Source organism: Excalfactoria chinensis, chromosome 2, assembly GCF_039878825.1.
Source record: "Excalfactoria chinensis isolate bCotChi1 chromosome 2, bCotChi1.hap2, whole genome shotgun sequence".
NCBI classification, from domain to species: Eukaryota; Metazoa; Chordata; class Aves; order Galliformes; family Phasianidae; genus Excalfactoria; species Excalfactoria chinensis.
Window position 1 is genome coordinate 11,123,621 of NC_092826.1, and position 19,744 is coordinate 11,143,364.

The 19,744-nt window shown below is 41.9% G+C and overlaps 1 protein-coding gene across 1 annotated transcript in view; it reads right to left on the reverse strand.

Moving 5' to 3' along the window:
- The window catches only part of FER1L6 (fer-1 like family member 6), a 76,293-nt gene extending 62,795 nt beyond the window's left edge, over positions 1-13,498 (reverse strand). The window contains exon 1 of the mRNA XM_072330651.1: positions 13,412-13,498. Coding sequence (XP_072186752.1) covers positions 13,412-13,431 — 20 coding nt within the window. The 5' untranslated portion in view covers positions 13,432-13,498. The remainder of the gene's footprint in view (positions 1-13,411) is intronic.
- Between the last annotated feature and the right edge of the window lie 6,246 nt (positions 13,499-19,744).

Sequence of the window (19,744 nt, forward strand, 5' to 3'; positions counted from 1 at the left end):
TACAGCTTGTTAGGTAGGTCTGCATCTTTGCATTTTATTGTTTGTGTATTGCCCATTGTTAGCTTCTATATTTTGCAGCTTCTTAAAATTCTGCCTCTTGCAACAAAACTTAGTTCTCCAAATAATTCTGCAGTAGATCAAACAATATTGCATTAGGGGAACAATCATTCCTACATAATTAATCCCTGTTTTACTCAAATTATTCTCTTGGTTATAAAAAAATATTTTCTCACTCCTTTTTAAATGCAAAAACAAAAGGAAGACTCTTGGCCCATTTTCTCACTTCCAGAATAGGTACAAGTCAAAGGAAATTGAAAGGGAAAGTAAATGACATCCTCGTTTAAGCCACTCATTTCAAAGTTCAAAATAACAAAATAAATCACAAAATAAAGGCAGGGGTTCAGATTAAGCAGTCTAATCTACATAAAACTTCAATGCAAGCACAAATAGTTAATTATACAATTTTTATTAAGCTAGTATCTCATTTCTGATAATAAATTAAGTCTCAGGGAAGAAATGTATTGAATTGCATTTAATTGTCACAGAGAAATTAATAAAATATCTATATAATCTGACAAAGCAAGAAACACCTCAGTGAGCAGTTAATGGTGTATTTATTTCATGCTTTCTCCTCTCAGGATCACGGAAAGTTAATCAAAGACATTGTCTGTTTATTTGTTTAATTTATCTCTTTTGCCATGGCAGGATTGTTTCACACAACATATTGTCAGATATTTTACACTGATACAGTAATGAGACTCTCTTTCAGCCCAGATCAATTATTTCTGTTGCTGTTCTTTCACAGCCCATAGCCCTGGGCTTTTAACTTGCTTATTTCACATCTGACAGGTTCATGGATTTGAAACTGAAAACCTTCAAGTTCTCAAGAGGGTGAATCCACAATCCTACCTGACGAGCTGCTATTTAAAGACCAGTCTTGGTATACACACTGCTTTCAGATCCTCAACTCCTTATTTTTCCCGTCTATCTGATACTAAGGAATTATATACCTTGCCTGAACTATTAATTTGTCATTATCAGGGCAAAAACAAAACTGCAAGGTGACAATTGTGTGGTCCGTGTTAGTTATACACTAAATCTTACATACCATAATAAGCTCTAAATTAGCCATTACTACTCAGGGAAGAAATTGTGCTATCTCTGCCAATAATTCCATATTAAACTTCAGTTTGGTGCACTGCAACAGTCAGAAGGTGAAATCAGCTATTAAGAACTGTAAAAATTGAGCTTAAAATATGATTGTGTTGTATGCCACTAAATTATTGCATTCTGGCTACTGCTTGCTGTTTTGAATAGCTCCTCTCAAAAATGACTCAAAACTCAGAAATGTTCAGAAAACACAGCAGAGTGGCAAAGGCTCCTGGAAGAGTTTATTCAGCCAGGAAAAGAGATGACAACCTGTGCTTTAAGGTGGTATACTGAGGTAAAAAAGCAAGCATGTGGGGCACTGAACACAGAGCTGGCATTCGGCTCCACAGAGGTGGTCATGGAGTCATCGCTGATGGTCTCTGATATGAGCAGCTCAGAGTGCAGCATCAGTCAGGAAAGCAAGCTGGGTATCATCAGGATGGACTTAAGGAACAAGTGCCATTTTGCCTCTAAAGCATTTGTGATTCCACATGATATCATAAACACAGATCTGAATCAGATGGAAGTCATTCTAGATTTGAATTGTGAGGTTCATTACTGCACTTCTGTCAAAATGATCAAAGCACACCATATAAGCTTCTGCCAGCACTATACCCAATCAGGTGTAAAGGCTGATAGTGTAAAAATTGTGCATTCTTTGAGCACATCTGACCAGGAAAGCAAGTTTATCCCAATTAGTGCTGCCTCCCGTGACCAATGTGCTCTTGGTTAGGTTCTTGAATCTGCTGTACCATTGTACCACCTAATCACAGATGAAGGGGTGTTTCAAAAAGACTCCCTGACTCTACGCAACTGCTGAGGACAGGATCATTTGCTTATACCAGTCTGACAGACTCGTTTGCCACGTATTCTCTCTCTTTCCCTCTTGGGAAAATGAAACTGATGTGAAGGAGACTTAAAATTTGACCCAGTTGCTCTCATGTTCTTGGTGTGTTAATTAAAGTGTATTTCCTTAGACACTTATACCCAGAATATCTGAAAAAATGGCCTGGAGGGGGAAGTACGGGGCATATTTGAACACACTCATGACAAATACAAGTCAGATTTTTGAACTGTGCATCACAACTCAGGCTCTCTGCAAATGCCAGCCAGTCAGTACCCTGACTTCATGCATGTACAAGTGATAAAGCACAAGACAGCGTGGAATATATGAAGAGAGGCAATAATAATCACTTTTGGCATGAGCAGATAAACACGAAGAAGAGGATTTGTGTATTTTCCTTCTGGAAGAATACTTGAAAAGCAACCAGCTGAATTAAAATCAACCCTTGGAAAAGTTCCCCCAGAGTATCAGACATACCTGTAAGCCTGAGGTACCACCACTGTGGGCTCCATCCTGCTTTTTTATACTTCCAGCTGTTACCTCTTACATTGCGAACAGGCTCTCCAAGCTTACATATGTATCTCAGACTCATCTACCTTGTGCCTGGTCACTCCAGTTGGTAAACACTGAACCGGAACAAAGACTTTTCCCTATGCAAACATTAACTCTTGCTCTGGGGAGATCTGCAGGAGAAGCCAGCAAGCCACACACTGTTCTCCTCCAACAGCTCTGAGCTAGAAGAACATCAGCCTTAGTGCCTCACCAAGAGACCTTTGAAGGGGCTGGCTTCCAGACTGAGCTATCACCCTCTGGAACATTAGTCTTCTTTGAACTTTCTATGTATTTATACTCTGCTGTAATTAAATAAGAATCCATTTTCTCCATTAAATAAGAACTTCATTTTCTCCATTTTCCACCTGTGATTTTCCTGACTTTTTATTTCAGCCCAACATAAAGGGCTCTGGATTGTGTCTCCCTGCTCTTCTCCCCCCACCTCCCCAGTTAATAATACATGCCAATTTTAGTTACTAACCTTAACAAATTACTCACATTTCCTTCCTCCAATCCTGTATATACAACTGCTTCCTTGACACTTCCTCTTGGCCATGCTCCAGTCCTTACAGAGAACAGTTTAAAGATGCATAAGACCTATTTTGTTCTGCAGTTCCCTAGGAGGAAAAATGCTTCCTAAGTCAGCTGTCTCACACAATCCTGTCCTTCTTTTTCACCAGTGGGGCAGAAAATGCTTTTTTTAGTTATTATTTTTTATTCTTCCTTCTGAAGATTGTGTTTAGCTTCAAGTTCTTTCTCCATCTTTTTATTGCTGTATTTTTCTTGACTCCTTTTTTCCTTTTCTCTCATATTCTTTCTTTCTGTTTCTACCCCAAACAAGCCAATATAAAAAATACTAATGATAACAGAAATCACCAGCAGCACAGGACTTAAACTGGAGTGATGATGTTCTCTGTCCTGGTCGGCTGCTGTTGCTTTAACTATCTAATTCCCCTGACAGGCTTAGTAACATCAACAACAACAACAACAAATAGCAAAAGCTGTACTAAATAAGGGTATGAGAGCATGTTTGGTAGCTCATCTAGTCCAGGCAGACTTTTCATTGCTTAACTTCCAGCAACATTTCCCTTGCATGGCTGGATTCAGTAATGATTTGGTACCAACACAAGATCATTTCACTTACTTGCAATAGATGTTATCTGTTCTTCTTTTTTTTTATTTTCAGGGGACCTTAAAACTCATTTAGTTCTAATCCTGTGCCATGGGCAGAGATACCTTCCACTAGCCCAGGCTGTCCAAAGCCCATCAGATCTAGCCTTGAACAGCACTGGGAATGGGGTATCCACAGCTTCACTGGGCAGCCTATGCCAATGCCTCACCACTAGAGTTTCTTCCTAATGCCTCATCTAAATCTCCCTTCTTTTACAGTAAAACTGTTACCTCTTTTCCTACCACAACGCTCCCTGAAGATGTCTCCTACTGCTATGCTTCCAGCTTCCAGCTGCATCTCCTGCTCATGCTTCCCAAAGTTTACATTTCAAGGCTACTGTGCAACAAAAAGGGCAGAAGCAGACTCCATACACATCTAGACATGCAATGAAATAAATCTGTGTTTGCAGTGTACCTGGTGCAATGGTGAGTTCTCTCCTAGGAGCTATGCTCTTATTATTGATCACTAAAAAATGATGGTTGCTATCCAGAAGGTAAATGCTGAATTATTGGGATCACTCTGTGATGTTTCCTTCCAGCATGACTGCTGTGCTGATGATTCTTCACTCCTCACACTTTGTCTGTCTTCACTAGTGAAACTAAAGCATCTCCAGAGCTGTGTCTGTGTAGATGTCTGGTCCCAAACACAGTAGGGCCCTTGCCCCTACCTGTTATATCAAGAGCAGTGAAAAACGTCACCAGAATTTACTCTGTGTCCTATCGGTGTCTGCCCGTGTAAAAATGAGCTGGCACTCTTCACCTTGGATAAGAGAAAGCTCCAAGGGGACCTCATAACGGCTTTCCAGTACCTATGGGGCCTACAGGAAAGCTGGGGAGGGGCTTTTTATATGGGCATGTAGTGACAGGATGAGGGGAAATGGTTTCAACCTGGAAGAGGGTAGATTCAGAGTAGATATCAGGAAGAGATTCTGCATTTGACACATCCAAGATGTGTCAGGAGGGTGGTGAGACACTGGAACAGGCTGCCCAGTGAGGCTGTGGATGCTCCCTCCCTGGAAGCATTCGAGGCCAGGCTGGATGGGGCTTTGAGCAACCTGGCCTACAGGGAGGTGTGCCTGCCTATAGCAGGGGGCTGGAGGTAGATGATCTTAATGGTTCCTTCCAACCCATACTATGCTATGATTCTATGAAAAGTTGTTGTACCACGAGGCCCTGATCTGCTCTGTGTCATGAGGCAAGCTGATTGCCACTAAACTGTGCTACAGAAAACACTGAGTTTAAGTCTTTTTAAAATTTTATTTACTGAATGTGAGAACAGAAAACTCCCTTTTATTTACAAAGGAGGTGTTACTCTGAGATGCTTGATAAACCAAGGTGGGGGTTTGGACTGTAAAGAAATAGAAAGCTTACATAAGGGTAGCTTTATAATAGTCAATATGTTAAAAAGAGTGACTCAGCCCCTCTTCTCACAAATAAGCAGCACAGTCCTGAGCTAAGTCAGGCTTCCAGATAAAGGGAAGGAGTAAGAAGATAGTCAAGATGGAAGTGCAGTCTGCTTCCAGCCTTACACCTGCCACATCCACAAAGTTATGTAGCATTAGGTAGTCTGTTCAATCAATGAACGTAAAATATTTGTCACTTGGAAAGAGGATCAGGAGTCTACAGCAATGTTTGAGTAGTGTTGTGGTCTGAACTGCAGTATTTATAGCAATGGGTTGGTGCATCAAAAGAAAGACTCCCTTGAACAGTGTGGCGCTTGCAACTACTGGAGGAGCTCAGCAATCAGAAAGTTTTATTTTGAGTTTCTCTAATGAGTATGGAACATTGCCCTTAGTTGCCTTTGAAACTCAGAGAGACCCAGCACCTTTTGCTCTGTCTGACCTGGACAGAGCCACGAGGACCTAAACTTGTACAGAGATGCCAAATGAAGGAAGCTATAAATAGGGGCTGACTCCTTATGTGGCATGGCAAACAGCAAGAACCATAAATCATCTGATTCTATGGAGTCCTCAATGTGCCGGGGGGAAAAATGTTATTTGAGAGAAAGCAAGACTTTGTTAGAAAAATCAAGAAGTTCAAATAGGCCCCTTGCTCAGCAGGTATAAATTGGCACAGTTATCTCAGTGACTGAGTGGCCTCATAAATGAGATCGTTGTAATTTTTGAGGAAGCAACTCCAGACAGACATGCAGCTAATGATCCACTTGATAGCAAGTAAAGAGGTTTGATGGAGCCCAGTAGAAAAAGCAGTGTTTGACTTTTATAAGATGTGCTGCAGAGCTGATCACTGGTGGAGAGAAGCGTAGATATGGAAGCATCCATACAGAACCAGAGTAGAAGCGCTGAACCCATGTTTATGTGGGTTCAGTGAGTGTGGTGCAATCTTCTTGCACTTACTGTCTTAGTAATTTTAGTTTTAGGAGGAACATAGTGAAGCGCACAGGGGTGCTCAGGAGGGCTGAGCTGTGATCCCAGCCACACCACACAGCAGGCAGCAGTTGCAATTCCACATCCCTGCCCCCTGCTTTCCCTCCCACCTACCAGTTTGTGCAGCACTGTGGTCACACTGCACAGTGCAGCTCAGAGCCCTGCTCTCAGCATTCAGGCCTGTGTTTTGCAGCTCAGCTGCACACCCTGCTCTTCCCCTGGGACTTGTTATTTTACAGTACTCCAAACATACTTAATCTTCAACTTTCCAAAGGCTGTTAGCAAGATTTGTCAGCAAATTACTGTGGAGCTGAAAGGAAGAGGAATAATAAGTCCCATCTGGGTGGTTTTAGCACATAGTATGATATAAGGTTTGAATGTGGCTGTAGGATCAGCCTCACATTAGAAAGAAGTTTCTTGACAAGTCGGAGACTAAACCACAAGTGATTTAACTCCTCTCCTTCCCTTACCCATGCAGACATTCCGGGTTTTTGAAGGCCGCGTGGAACATGGATACAAAACATCTGTAGGGCTGCTCTGTTTTGTACCAAACCCTGCTGGTCCCAAAGGTAGAGCCATGATCACTCCCATAATGGGGAACCCTTGCTCTGCTTTCTGCTCAGTACAGTGCCCTGCACACAGCTGTTAGGACACATCACCCAGAACTGCAACACACAAACTGCTGGCTGCTTCATCACTCTTCCACGTAGATGCAAAATAACCCGGGGACAGCAGTTAAGCAGTGGCATTTGCAAAGATGCTTCTGTTTTGAAGCACTAGAATAGGTGGCCCAGAGAAGTGGTGGATACTAAGTCCCTGGAGACGCTCAAGGTCAGGCTAGACAGGGCTCTGAGCACCCTGTCTGAGCCGTAGGTGTTCCTGTTCATTGCAGGAGGGTCGGACCAGATGATTAATGATTCCTTCCAACTCAAACAATTCTATGATTCTATGATTTCATGGGCATGTCGGTAGCACTGGAACATCACCATTAGCTTTTCAGAAGGGAAGCATCAATCCCGAATGTATTCTTTTTGGCAACGAGACAAAACCAGAATATTTGCTGCGGAAAGTGCTTAGCATTGAACTGATTACATAGATGGAGAGATTCTCTTCCAAGTAGCCATGAAGTATCAACACTGTTCAGAAACTCCTTAATTCTGTCTTTTGTTCTTTCCTGCAGTGCCTACTTTAGCCCTAGAACAAACAAGTAACAAAGCAGAGGGAAAGCCGCTCCCAGATTGAGATGTTAGTAGAAGGTATTGCTCGTATTTTTTGAAGCAGGATGAATATTCCACTTCTCTTAAAGTGCTAAGAATTCATTACTTTCTGGCTTGGTGGAATTGTGAAGTGCTAGATCATAACAGCTATTCCAGAATTACCTCTTGTTCTGCACTACTTTAAATTAATCCTCGGTATGATTTTAGGGGGTTATCCTTACAACAGATTTATATTTACTGAAGGTCAGAGAGCAGCTGCTGCCTTTAGCCATGCTAGAGATACCAAGTTTAAATGGAGCATTTTAAGAAAGGACCATACAGTAATTCTGTCCAGGATCAGACAGCAGTCGCTATGGGTGAGGTGAGATCCACTCTGGATAGCTTGTGCTCTGCTAATCTGAAAAAAAAAAACACCTCCTTCCTCTTCTGATTGGGAGCTAATCAGAAGAGAGAAAAATCTAATATCATCCCGAGCAATTATTTTTAGAGCACTGCAAAAGACAAAGCAATGTGGTCTTCCAAAGGCTCCCTGTAGGCCACGGGGCACCTTGGTCAGTTGCAGGAATCCCACTGAAGGTGCTACTCAAGGTGTTAATGATGATCAGCACATGTCATTGTGCTTCACACTAATGATACCAAGCCTCTTTATACCAGGATGAAAGACAGTTTCCATCGGTATCACAGAAATTTATCTTCCATTTGCTTGTAAACAGAAAGTATGCAGCCAGTCTACCTTCCAAAAAACTGCCTTCCCATCTCCTGTATCTTGCAGAAAAGAGGATCCAAAGTTTTCCCAGACAAACATCTCCTCTGTTTACTTCTACCATAGCCAACAACATCAGTAACATCATTCATGGCTGAACTAGATGATCTTAGCATTTTTTCCAACATTAATGATTCTATGATTCATCGGTATCCTTTATTTCACTGGAGCTAGAAAAAAAACTGTTCAAACAAAGGCTATTTAAGATGACTAAAGCACTAGTGCCTCAAATAAACATCTTTATGTCTCAATATTTGCTTCCCATCATCATCCCTGAAGGCACCCTGCCTTCACAAGGTGCAACTCAACGGAGCCTGCACTTCTGGGCTATGAGTCACCTTCATCAACAACGAGCACATTTGGTTCCTGTGGCATTTCTCTAGGTGTTTAGAAGCAATCAGACTCCAGCAGTTGCCACTAGCATTGTTTATATCAGTGTGGAAATGGCTGCTCAGAAATAGCTATCTACGTAGTCTGGTGAGGTGCCTGTCGAGGAGAGGAGAGGAAGAAGGAAAAAGAAATATCCTGGAATTAAGCTCTTTGAAAAGGATCAGGTGTGCAGCTCTTACGTGTCAGCTGCCCAAAGGGATATCTCACCACATGACATCATGCTCAGCAATAAAAGCTGGGGTAAAGGAGAAGGGGAGACGTTCATAGCAGTGGTGCTTGTCTACCCAATAAATGGTTACACATGATTAGCCCTACACTTCTGGAAGTGGCTTAACATCTGCCTGTCAGTGGGAAGCAGCAAATGAACTCCTTGTTTTGCTCTGCTTGCACACATGACACCCATCTTGCACTCCTCTGATTCTCTCCCCAGTCTCACCTGGAAAGAGTGAGTGAGTACCCATGTGGTTCTGAACTGCTTGCTGGGTTGGGCCACTACACGGCATTATGTGAACTGTTCTCAGGAGGAATCCACCCCAGCAGTAATAATGCAAGAAGCTTGGATCCTAATGCAAGATCCTTGGATCCACCTGCAATTAACAGGGTGAATAGTCCCACTCAGCTTCCTAGAGTCTTTCTGTTGTGATAAGCTATTTTCAGGGTACATTTCCTCTTGTTTGTTTTAAATGTACTCCACTGTAATGAAGCAAAAATATCTATCTGATAATAACTAGCAATATTTTCTTCTGAGGATTTCAGAGGACTTTGCAAGGGCAAGCATAAATTCATTTATAAAGACAGTAAGATCAGAGAACTGAAAAATTAATGCTCCTACAGAGGTTAGACTGTAAGTTATAGCTATTGTTCCTATCTGCTGGCCCAAAAGGCAGGCTTATCTGGGACATAGTTAAAGCATGTTAAAAAAAAAACAACAGTGAGATGTGAACACTATTTTTGTCTTTAGAAAGGATTACTGGTTTTTGTCACAATCAATGCATTATAGCAAGTCTCTCTTTTATATCCTTTAATATTCTGCCACTGACAAATCCCCAGTACAAACAACCATCTGCTGGAGTGATGGGAGAGGCAAAGTGACAACACAACAGTGCTTTTGGTGCTGAGGCCATCCTCCAGCATCTCTGCCCCGCAGGAAGCTGCTATGTACAGCAGAAATACAGGCCAGAGCTCTGTAGCTTTTCACAAAATCATAGAATCATCAAGGCTGGAACCACCACTGAGATCATCTAGTTCAACCATCAACCCATGCCTGTGACCACTCTAGACTATGTCTCTCAGCACCACATCTATTCTTTTCTTCAATACCTTCAGAGATGGTGACTCCACCACCTTCCTGGGCATCCTGTTCCAATGCCTTATCACTCTTTCTGAGAAGATCCAACATGAACCTCCCTTGGGGCAACTTGAAGCCGTCATCTCCCCTATCATTGCGACCTGGGAGAAAAGGGAGACCCCAACCTCACTACAACCTCCTTTCAAGAAGTTGTAAAGAAGGATCCTTTTCAGAAGGATGCATCTTTTTCCACCCAGTTATAGAAGGGCAACATTTCTTATGGTGCTGGCTGAAATAGTTCACCTGCAAGCCAGCGGTATATCAGTGCTTGGAAAAGCCTTGAGCTACAGCTGCAAGAGATACAGCTGATGAGAACAGGGTTCAGATGCAAATGAGTTTGTGTGAGAACAGACCACTAACTGCAGGAAACACCAAGAAACTTAGCTTAACCTAAATGTCTGCTATTGCAGGCAAAATTCAATCAAATTGCCTCCTATTTTCTAAGAGTATACAAGTACAGAATTGCAGGCAGAGGCAGAGTGTGTGTATTCAAGCTCAGGCTGCGTCTGCCAATTGGATAAAAGGATATTTTGATTGCTTTTTTCAAGCTTTTTCACGGCTTCTGTCCGCATAACCAGAAACATCAATTTTTAAGATACACACTGTAACCAGAAAGATTGTGTAGTTTAGAAACTGTAGTAATATGCCCAAAAAATGCACCTCATCTCTGAAGGTAGCAAGAGCCAAGTCCTAAGAGTAAAAAATTGCTTGGCTTTGATTTTGACATCTGTAAAAGTGAAGCTTTAAAAAAAAAACACACGAGAACAACACCTCAGGCCCCAGGAAACAAGTCTTCCAGAGTGACTTTCATATGAAAAGAGGCTGAAACCTGGTTCTTACTGCCCTAGACTTAACAGGTCACTGGCTGGAGGCGCCAGCTTGTTCTTCAGTGTCTTCGCATCACCCTGATGCAGGAAAAGGGATAGAAAGCACCTGGGAGGAAGAGAAGGAAGGGTACGTTTTCTGCATTCTTGAGGCAAAAAAAAAAAGTTCCATAGGTACTTGAGTTAATTTTATGTTTCTTGGCAGAAAACATTTCTGGACCACATAAGTCACCACACTTTAGGTAGGTAAAAAAAGCCTAGCAAGTGGTTTTCTGCGCTATTTGTAGGCTTAACATCAAGAGCTACTTCTACAGAGATGCATCATACAACTCTCAAGCTGGCTTCACCCTTCCCAGCAAGCAATACCAGTGACCATAGCTTATGGCTCACCCTGAATTAAGAGTATCTTAAGCAACAGCCTGATGCTCAGAGCTCTATATCTGAACACTCAGGGTTTTCACGTGTCACCGACTTTTACATTTAGTGGCTGAGATCATGCTGAACTGAGCCTACCCACAAGCACTGAGACTATCCAGAGCCCTTAGTTGAATGCAACTCACCAAGTCAGGAGGGGTCAACCTAGAACAATGAGAATCAGAGCCCTAAGGTGCTAAAAACATTGTCCCAATCCTGATAAATAAGCCAACACATCTTAGCCCCAGCAGGTTTTCATTTCATGCCACACACGACGATTAGGTTGTGCTGTTAATATACAGGTTGACAGAACAAAATCTTCCCTGGTTATATTCCCATTTCTCATCCTCAGTATCTGTGCAGATGATAATCCATAATGTACAGACTATGGGGTGGCAAAGAGATTTCAAGTGGAAATTAATGTGCTTTTCTTTCCATTGTCAAAGGATTTGGGGTCCCGTTTATAACAGTTGTGCATTAAAAAAAAATAATAATAACAAAATCGGTCATTTGCACCTTCATAATTTGCAATGTTTATTCTCAGTAGACCAATTTCTGCTGTGAGGTGTGTGGGTGTAATCCCTGAACCAATTACTTATTTCTCTAGAGCTGTCCCAGAACTGTATTTGTGATAAAATCAGGATCAATATATAGAATGTCAGCTCTAATATTACCCACATTTTCTACCATCCATCAAAACTGGGATCATTTCCGTAGTTACGATAGCAGTGCACAAAGTGAATGAAATAGCAAATACTTCAGTATCCTCAAACTAAAAATCTTGTGATGTCAGACAGAGCGATGTAAGAAATGAACATCTTGTCTTGCAGCAAATAAGCAACTGATATTAATTCTTTTTTATTGTATTTACTTCATTGCGCTATTTCACATTTTCCTGTGAACTACTCAGATTCCCATGTGTGTTGGCACTGCTTGTTTACAGCCCTTATCACTGTTACAACTATGGTTTCTTTTAAAAATAAAATACAACCACATCCACTGAAATGAAATATATCGACTCCTTGAAAAACAATCCATTATCCATTATAAATTGTTTAGAGCCAGCTTGAAAAAGTCTGATCCTGGAAATTTTCTGGTGCACAGCCTAAAGCAACGCCCCAGGCATCCAATGAAGAACAAGTCTGTTTCATCAGAAGGAATAAAAAAGTTGATACAAATGTTATCAGAGCTAATGCTAGAATTGTTCTATGTATGTTTTCTTGGTCTGTTTCAATGAAGGAAGCCAGCAAGTGAGATAAAGCATGTTTTTTCTCTTCAAACTCATAATCTTGTGTGGTTGTCCCAGAGCTTATGGTAGGCACAAATTCAAATTTGTCAGTAAGCAAAATTTATTTCACACAAATCATTCATTTACTAATTATATCACTTAATTTATACTAAGTTCTCAGGCAACATCTCTAAGCACTTTGGGCAAGCTTTGATCTCAGTTCCACATCCCTGAGTCCATTGTGACTCTACAAAATCCATGACAGTGTTCTCCATTCAGTCTGCTACAGCAAGGGCACAAATTTGTTTGCTAGTGTTATATTCAGCTCTATTGCAAAAGAATGTAGAAACAAGAAAATACTTTGACACCCAGAGGTACAAACACTCATGTATTTCCCTCTTCTCTTTCAGAAAAAAAAAAGCCACTATCCTTTTCTTGGGACAAATAAGCACTTCACAGTTTAGGCAACCGGATTGAATTCAGGAAACCAAGGTTATTATCCAAAAGCTGACCTAAGTACTGAAAGATTTAGGTGTCAAATTTTGCACTCAGATGCATCCTACTGGAATCAAAGTTTTCAGTGGGTAAAATCAAGTATGCACACACCTAGGAAACATGGCACACTGCTTTTATGTACTATTAACTTGTTCAAGACAGAATTACAAAACTGCAGGGAGAGATATCAGTCATATCAGACCAATTGATGTGGCTACAGAGAGTTCTCTTGCACATTCAAGCCCCAAACCAGAGTACTCCAAATAAACTGTGTTCTTTAAATGGCACTGCAAAGCTGATATACACCAACTGTGAGCCAGGGTGATCCCAAAGATGCCATGCTTCCAAAACACAGTAAACAGGGAAAACAAAAAAAACCAGAAAACTAAAGACACGTTAAAATAGAATTACAAGAGGAATTTATCTCCTCCCACTTTCAACTCAGTGAAATTAATGGTCTTTCCTTAAAGATAAGCTGTAAGAGTTCAAAACTTGTTGACATAAATGAAGCACTCACACAAGCTGCCAACATTATAAGTATTTAAGCATTTCTGAGCATCATTTTGTCTCCCTCTAGGATGTCTCGCATTTTCACTGTCAATGATAATGAAAAAATAGAAGATACATCACCTGGGCTTTTTTCCCTCCATCTCATTTGCTTTTCTGTTGTCCAGTGTCAAGCTGGCCTTCAGCAGCTCATCCAGTGTATGCAAGACACCACTCTTCTTCTCTTGGCTACCACAGAGATTCTGCCAGTGTTTATGATTAACTCACCCAGATATCTGCAATACGTGGGCGAGGCTGTTTAAACAATTCTATTCACGACTCTCTTCTTACGCTAGATAAGGTTTTCCAAAGCGCTGGAATGTGCAAGTGTAGTTAACTGCTTAGTGAATCATTTCAAAACTTGGTCCTTTTGTTTCATGGACCTTCTTTACAGGGACATTTTTCCTCCTCCTGCCATGAGAAGGTTCTCCCTGCCACCATGGCCAGGCAGGACCAGCACACATTACAGATGACATTTAGGCTCATAAAACAGCTCCAGAAATACAGCAGTCTGATGCTCTGGAGTGTTACCATGCCAAAACAGAGTATGCATTTCCATTTGCAGGTTTTTAGGTAGTTCAAGTGTTTGCTGACTGATAAACTTTCTGTTCCTCCACAAGCATATATTGTCTCAATCCTTGCCAGAACAGATTACTCTCCCCAGTGCATCTATACCTCAGTGAAAGCGATGGAAGTTTGGCTAGGGTGAAACTACTGGTGAAATGGATTGGCACAAGAAAAAGCTCAGGAGGCCAATTCCCCAGGGATTCAGAATCACCACCCCCTGTAAGTCCTGGATGTATTAAAAACAAATTTAATGATGAAGACAATTAAGTGTTAGCACAAGCTGCTCAGTGAGATTGCACAGTCTCTGTCCTTGAAGGTTTTCAAAGCCCAGTCAAAGTCCTGAGCAATCTGGTCTGAGCTCATGGCCACCCTTACTCTAAGCAGGAAGGTTGGACTTGAGATCACCTGAGGTTCTTTCCTAACTCAGTTCTGTGTTCCTATGCTATGATCCTATATTCTTATACTGGTTATGGTGTATGCAGGTGTATCAGGATTCATAGCTTGTGTTCAGAATGAAATCTGCTCCCTGTAGTGATGTTGATGTTACTGTGAGTACACCGGTCATATATCCTTTCAGCACTACAGGTTATTCATCTGCAATGTGGAGATGTATGTAGTTCCATATTTCACTATGGCATTTGCAAGCATAATATAAAATCTGCAGATGATTCATACAGAAAACAATGTTCTACATTGTCACAGAAATGCAATAAATACAGCATTTCCATTAGTCCTTGGAGAAATCTGTATGTAAACTTCGGGACAAAGCACGGTCATATTTTAGGCAATGCCTTGGTCAGCCTAATTAAACCAACTGAACATCATTGTGCTGACCAAATACAGAGGGGGTAACTAGTTGATCCTTTTATCTCTCACATCAGAAATACATACATGCTTCAGTACACTGCAGAGTTCTGTGAAAGTAAATCCATTTCACATATCAAAAAATGCCATTTATACAATGGTGTAAACAAATGAGCACAGTTAATACAGTTAGCACAAAAAAGAGGACGCTCAGCAGCATGTTGCCTGTTAAGTCATTTTACTGCTCAGTGCAGTAACTTTGCAACTAATCTCCTGGTAAGCGGAATGATTTACATCATCATGAATGTTAATTTGGGTCTTTCCAAACAGAAAGTGCTCTCTACATTGGCTAAAAAGGTTATCAGAAAGACATAGTAAAGGATATCAACATTTATTTTTAATGTTTGGGGATTTTTTAAGCTGTGTGGCTGTTTTAGCTCATGGCCAGCCAGCACAGACATTCTGTGTGCTTAAGAAAACATAGAGGGATATATTCACACCATCTAGTCAAGGTATTTTTCATTCGTGAGGTTTCACACAGAAGTCAACAGCCCACTGACTGGGTGAAGGCATCACTGTCCCCTTTTCTTCTTTCAGACATGTCCCTGCTGCTTATGTTATGCCAACTATAGCAGTACTCTCTGAGCTACCTTATCTCTGGACAATTTGGAACTGGTTTACAGGAGTAATGAAAGAGTCTGGAGCTGGAGCCAAGAGGAAGGAAGGAAGGAGGAAGAGCCATTACCCAGCAGGGAGAAGGAGGAAGGATGAGAGGGAAGATGGAGAAGACTTGGATGTTTATGAAAACTCAAAAACAGGCTTTAGCTCCACTTGCTCCCAGTCCTGCCTACAAATTCAATGTGGAGAGCTGCTTTCTCCTTCTTTGGTCCAAACATAAGTTTGGGCCAAAATAAGATCCTGACATAGTAGTTTGGGTAGATGAAGAAGGTTTAAGGTATGTCCAAGTAGGTGCTCTCCAATTAAACAGCTGGTGACAGGAGAGGATCCAGGTTCAGAAATAAGAGTTCAAAGAGAGCAATTCAACTAGAACTACTGAACTATAGAACAGTCCATGCTTTGGACTCTACTAGTTTTACTCTTCTTATATCGTGGCATCTAAACCTGCACCCAGTGCTCCAAGTGAGGCTATAGCAGAGCAAGCAGAGCAGAACAGGACAGTCCCTTCCCTTGACTGGAACCTGCCTCAAGAGGGGCAGCCAGTGCCATCTGTGATTCTTCAGGACATCCCACTTGGTCGCCCTTCTCTGTCCCAGAGAAGTGTGCATTTCCTATGGATCTTGTGCTATACCTGCCTGCCCTTGTGTGTGGCTTAGATCCCTGGCAGCTGTGATGGCACTGGGTGCCAGTGTTAACGCAGCCCAACTTGCACACTGTATAGAAGATTATGGGAATTGAATGTGACCCACTAGTTTTCAGTAGGCAGCACTGCAGGGATGGGTTCTGAAAACTCTGATATTTTAACCACCACTGGTGCAGTTTGTTTCGCATTTAGTTCACTGATCCAGCTTCAGGAGGAAGAATAACCCCACGTGGTGCCTGACATCCACCAGGTCCAGCTGTCCTTGGTTCACCACTGTGGGGAACCTGATGTACCCATCCAAAGAAGGACAGCAGAGCGATGCCTTGCTGCTCCCTGTGGACAAGAATTTATGAGATTAAATGGTAGTAATCTTGCCTTAGGTATTTTATCTCCCTAATTCTCTAAAAGCCAGTCTCCTGGCTGTGTGAGAGGCCACTGAAGGCCTTACTGTAAGGGGGGTCCCAGAGGAGCTGATGTGAATTCAGTTTGACGGTGGGCAATTTCAACTGTATTAATCTCTATGAAGAGACGTGCTGTGCAGCAATTTGGTTTGGCTTGCTTATGTTTGGAAGTGAAATAAATGAAAATGATAAGATGCAGATCTGGACAAGCTCCTAGCTGAGGGTTACGTAAGCTGAGCACTTTCCTGGTTCCTGGACAGGTGACTTATAGAAGCAGCTGTGTCTCACCCATGTTTACACACTGCTGTTTGCTCAGCCCCTGACAGCATGGTGAGCTAATTAAAGAGTGTAGTTGAGAATAGCCAAAAGGTGTGGTTAGTTTTCATTATATTGGTATCACAATTAGTTTGAACAGTGTCATCATGCCTGCAGTGGAGAGCTTGGGTGATATGTCATTTGTTGAAACAATGAGGAGCACAATTTGGGTAAAGCATGAGAAAACAGACAGCAGGGGATCCACTCAGATGTAAAGCTGGCAGAGGCTTTCGTACACTCCAGAAAGGAAGGGTGAAGCACAACAAAAGGAGAGGTTTATTGCAAAAATTCATGTGGGGCTTTTATCATGTAGATATTTTATTCATGCTGCAGTGATGCCTGAGAGTCCCTTTTGTGGACCAAGGATCCATCATCTGTTTGTTCTGTGATGAGAACGAAGTAATGTGCATCTCTAAAGACACATTTTTAGTATGCAGCATGGTTTCATTTTCTGTACGGTCCTCCCAAAAGAGAATGGCAGCAACTATCAGAGTGCATAGGAGGGTGACCAATGTGACCAAGTTTCCAGACAAGTGATACCTACAAAAGTTAGGACAGTGATGCTTGGAAAAGACAAATGAATGGGACACATTATGAGCTTGAAGGATTATTAGTGGGACAGCAAGGATGAAAAGGAACCACCTTGTTCACCTTTTCTCTCTGCAGAAGCATTTTGCTGAAAATTCATAACTACTGTGCTGAGCAGATGAACTAGTTCAGCTGTCAATGCTAGCACAGGACTGCATAATCTTGGTACATCACAACAGATTCAGGCTAAAACTACTCCATTCTGAGCACAGAGGACAAGATTCTTAAACGAAGAAGTTTTCTAAAGTAAGATTTCTTTAATTTATGATCGATCAGTTATTACCTTTGTTTTCTCCAGCAATTCAGACTTCTCAGAGAAAGTCACTGCATTTCCAATGCATAAGTTCAGTCCTGAGAATGGAGTTGTTGACTGAAAAGGACTGGAATAGATTGCATACACAACTACTGTATAAACTTTTTCCACGCACTGACATGGAAGAAGAGATCTCAGTTAATTAACTACAACTTGCTATAAATATTTACAGCCCCTTTCCTTCTGCTTTCTAAACCAAGGGCCCTGAGGCAGACAGGTACCATCTTACACTACCTAATTGAAGCTGGTATGGAGTCTGGAGAACCACAGAGAGGCTGCAACCTCTGTCTTTGCCTTGCCGTATTCTGGGACATCCTGTCCAAGAAATGTCATTCAGGCATGGGGTCTCCCAGAGATCCAAGCCTTCTGGAGATAGCTACCTGGTGCCTGAAGGAAGAAGCAGAGAGAGCAGCACCTATGACAAGAAGAATACCTATTGGGTAATTCTGGTTGTCACATCCCTGGCAAATACTGCTAGAAGAGTTGTTTGTTCCTGGTCTTGAGAGTTGAAGTAGGAAGGGAAATGAAGAAAACTAAAATACTTCACCCTAGCACATCAACCTAACATCTACTTCTCCCCATTGCCACTCCTTCCACAGTTTGTTTAACTCTGGCGTAACTAGTCAAACCTTTTCTATTTGTTTTGACCCCACTCTTCATTGAAAATTTGTAGCCTGGAGTCCTTGCATTGGAAAATGCAGTGAAAATGATGACTACCACCCTCGCTAGGCTGCTCTGAGTTAAAAGACTTCTACCATGTGCTTCCTCATGCCTTTTTCCCTTCAGAAAGTCACAAAGCTCTGTTGTTTCTAGCTGTTTCCCAATCCTTGAATTATCAAAGCTGCCCTCTCAAAATACTTCCTGTTTCCCAAGGGGAAATGTTTTGATGCTTCCAGCACTACAAAGGCTTTCGGAGGGGTACTCTCTTCATTAGCACCAGCGTAACCTGACCACACAGGAATATATCTCTCGCATTTCCAAAGGACAAGCAAAGAGAGGCCCAGGTATCTGTCACACAGTCACAGAATCATAGAAGCTTTTTTGCTGGAAGGGACAATTAAAAGTCATCTTGTCCAACTCACCTGCAATGAACAGGGACACATACAGATTTATCAGCTTTTGCATAGTCCTGTCCAACCTGAACTTGAATGCCTCCAAGGATGGAACAGCCACTGCCTCTCTTGGCAGCATGTTCCAGTGCCTCACTACCCTTAATGTTAAAAACTTCTTCCTTAAAACCAATCTAAATCTCCCCCTTTCAATTCTAAACCATTTCCCCTTATCCCATGACACAGTCTTAGGATCTGAGTTTTATCTGGAGTGGAAAAGAGACCACTACAGTCTTGTTCTCCCTCTATGGCTCCACTCTCCAGCCCCGTACCAGCACCTGTCCCACCACAACAATTTCCAATCATCACAATGGAGCACATGGTACAACCCCTCCTTCATGCTATGTCAGTAAGACAGAGTGAGAACACCCTGAAGGCCTGGGTACTGAGCAACCACAGATGTGGGTGCTTTACAGTCATGCTGATGTTTCTCTAGCCAATTTAGAACTTCCTGACTGTCATAAGTACTCTGGTTTGTTTTTTCCCCCTCACTTGCTGTGATTTAGCACCACAAAACTAACTAAGCAAAGATCTGTTATCTCTGTAACCCCTACAGTAACTCCTACAACACTGGCATTTTCTCTCACAGAGACCCACCTGTCACATGATTGTCTTTACCACAGAAATATTAGCAATTCTGCTGTAGCATGCACAATATTAGTTTCCAACATAACATGATTTTTGCTGAAACAAAGGCACTCTTTCATTTTCCCTCACCAATCTCATCAGATTATTTCCATATTCACATAATCCATTTCCCTGCTAAACCCACAGATCTAACAAAACCAAACAAAAAGTGCAAAATGAATACAGCTGCATACCACCCAGTGCTCCAATTACAGGAAGGACTTGAACTTGCAGTCAAATTTCCTTCCTTCTGCTCTTTTCTCTCCTCTTTCTGTTGACAGGGCAGCTGCTTTGTAACTCACACAATGTGCTGAGTCACAGTCCATCCCATGTGGCTGAGAATGGCAGCCTTCATCTCTTCTGACTCCGGAT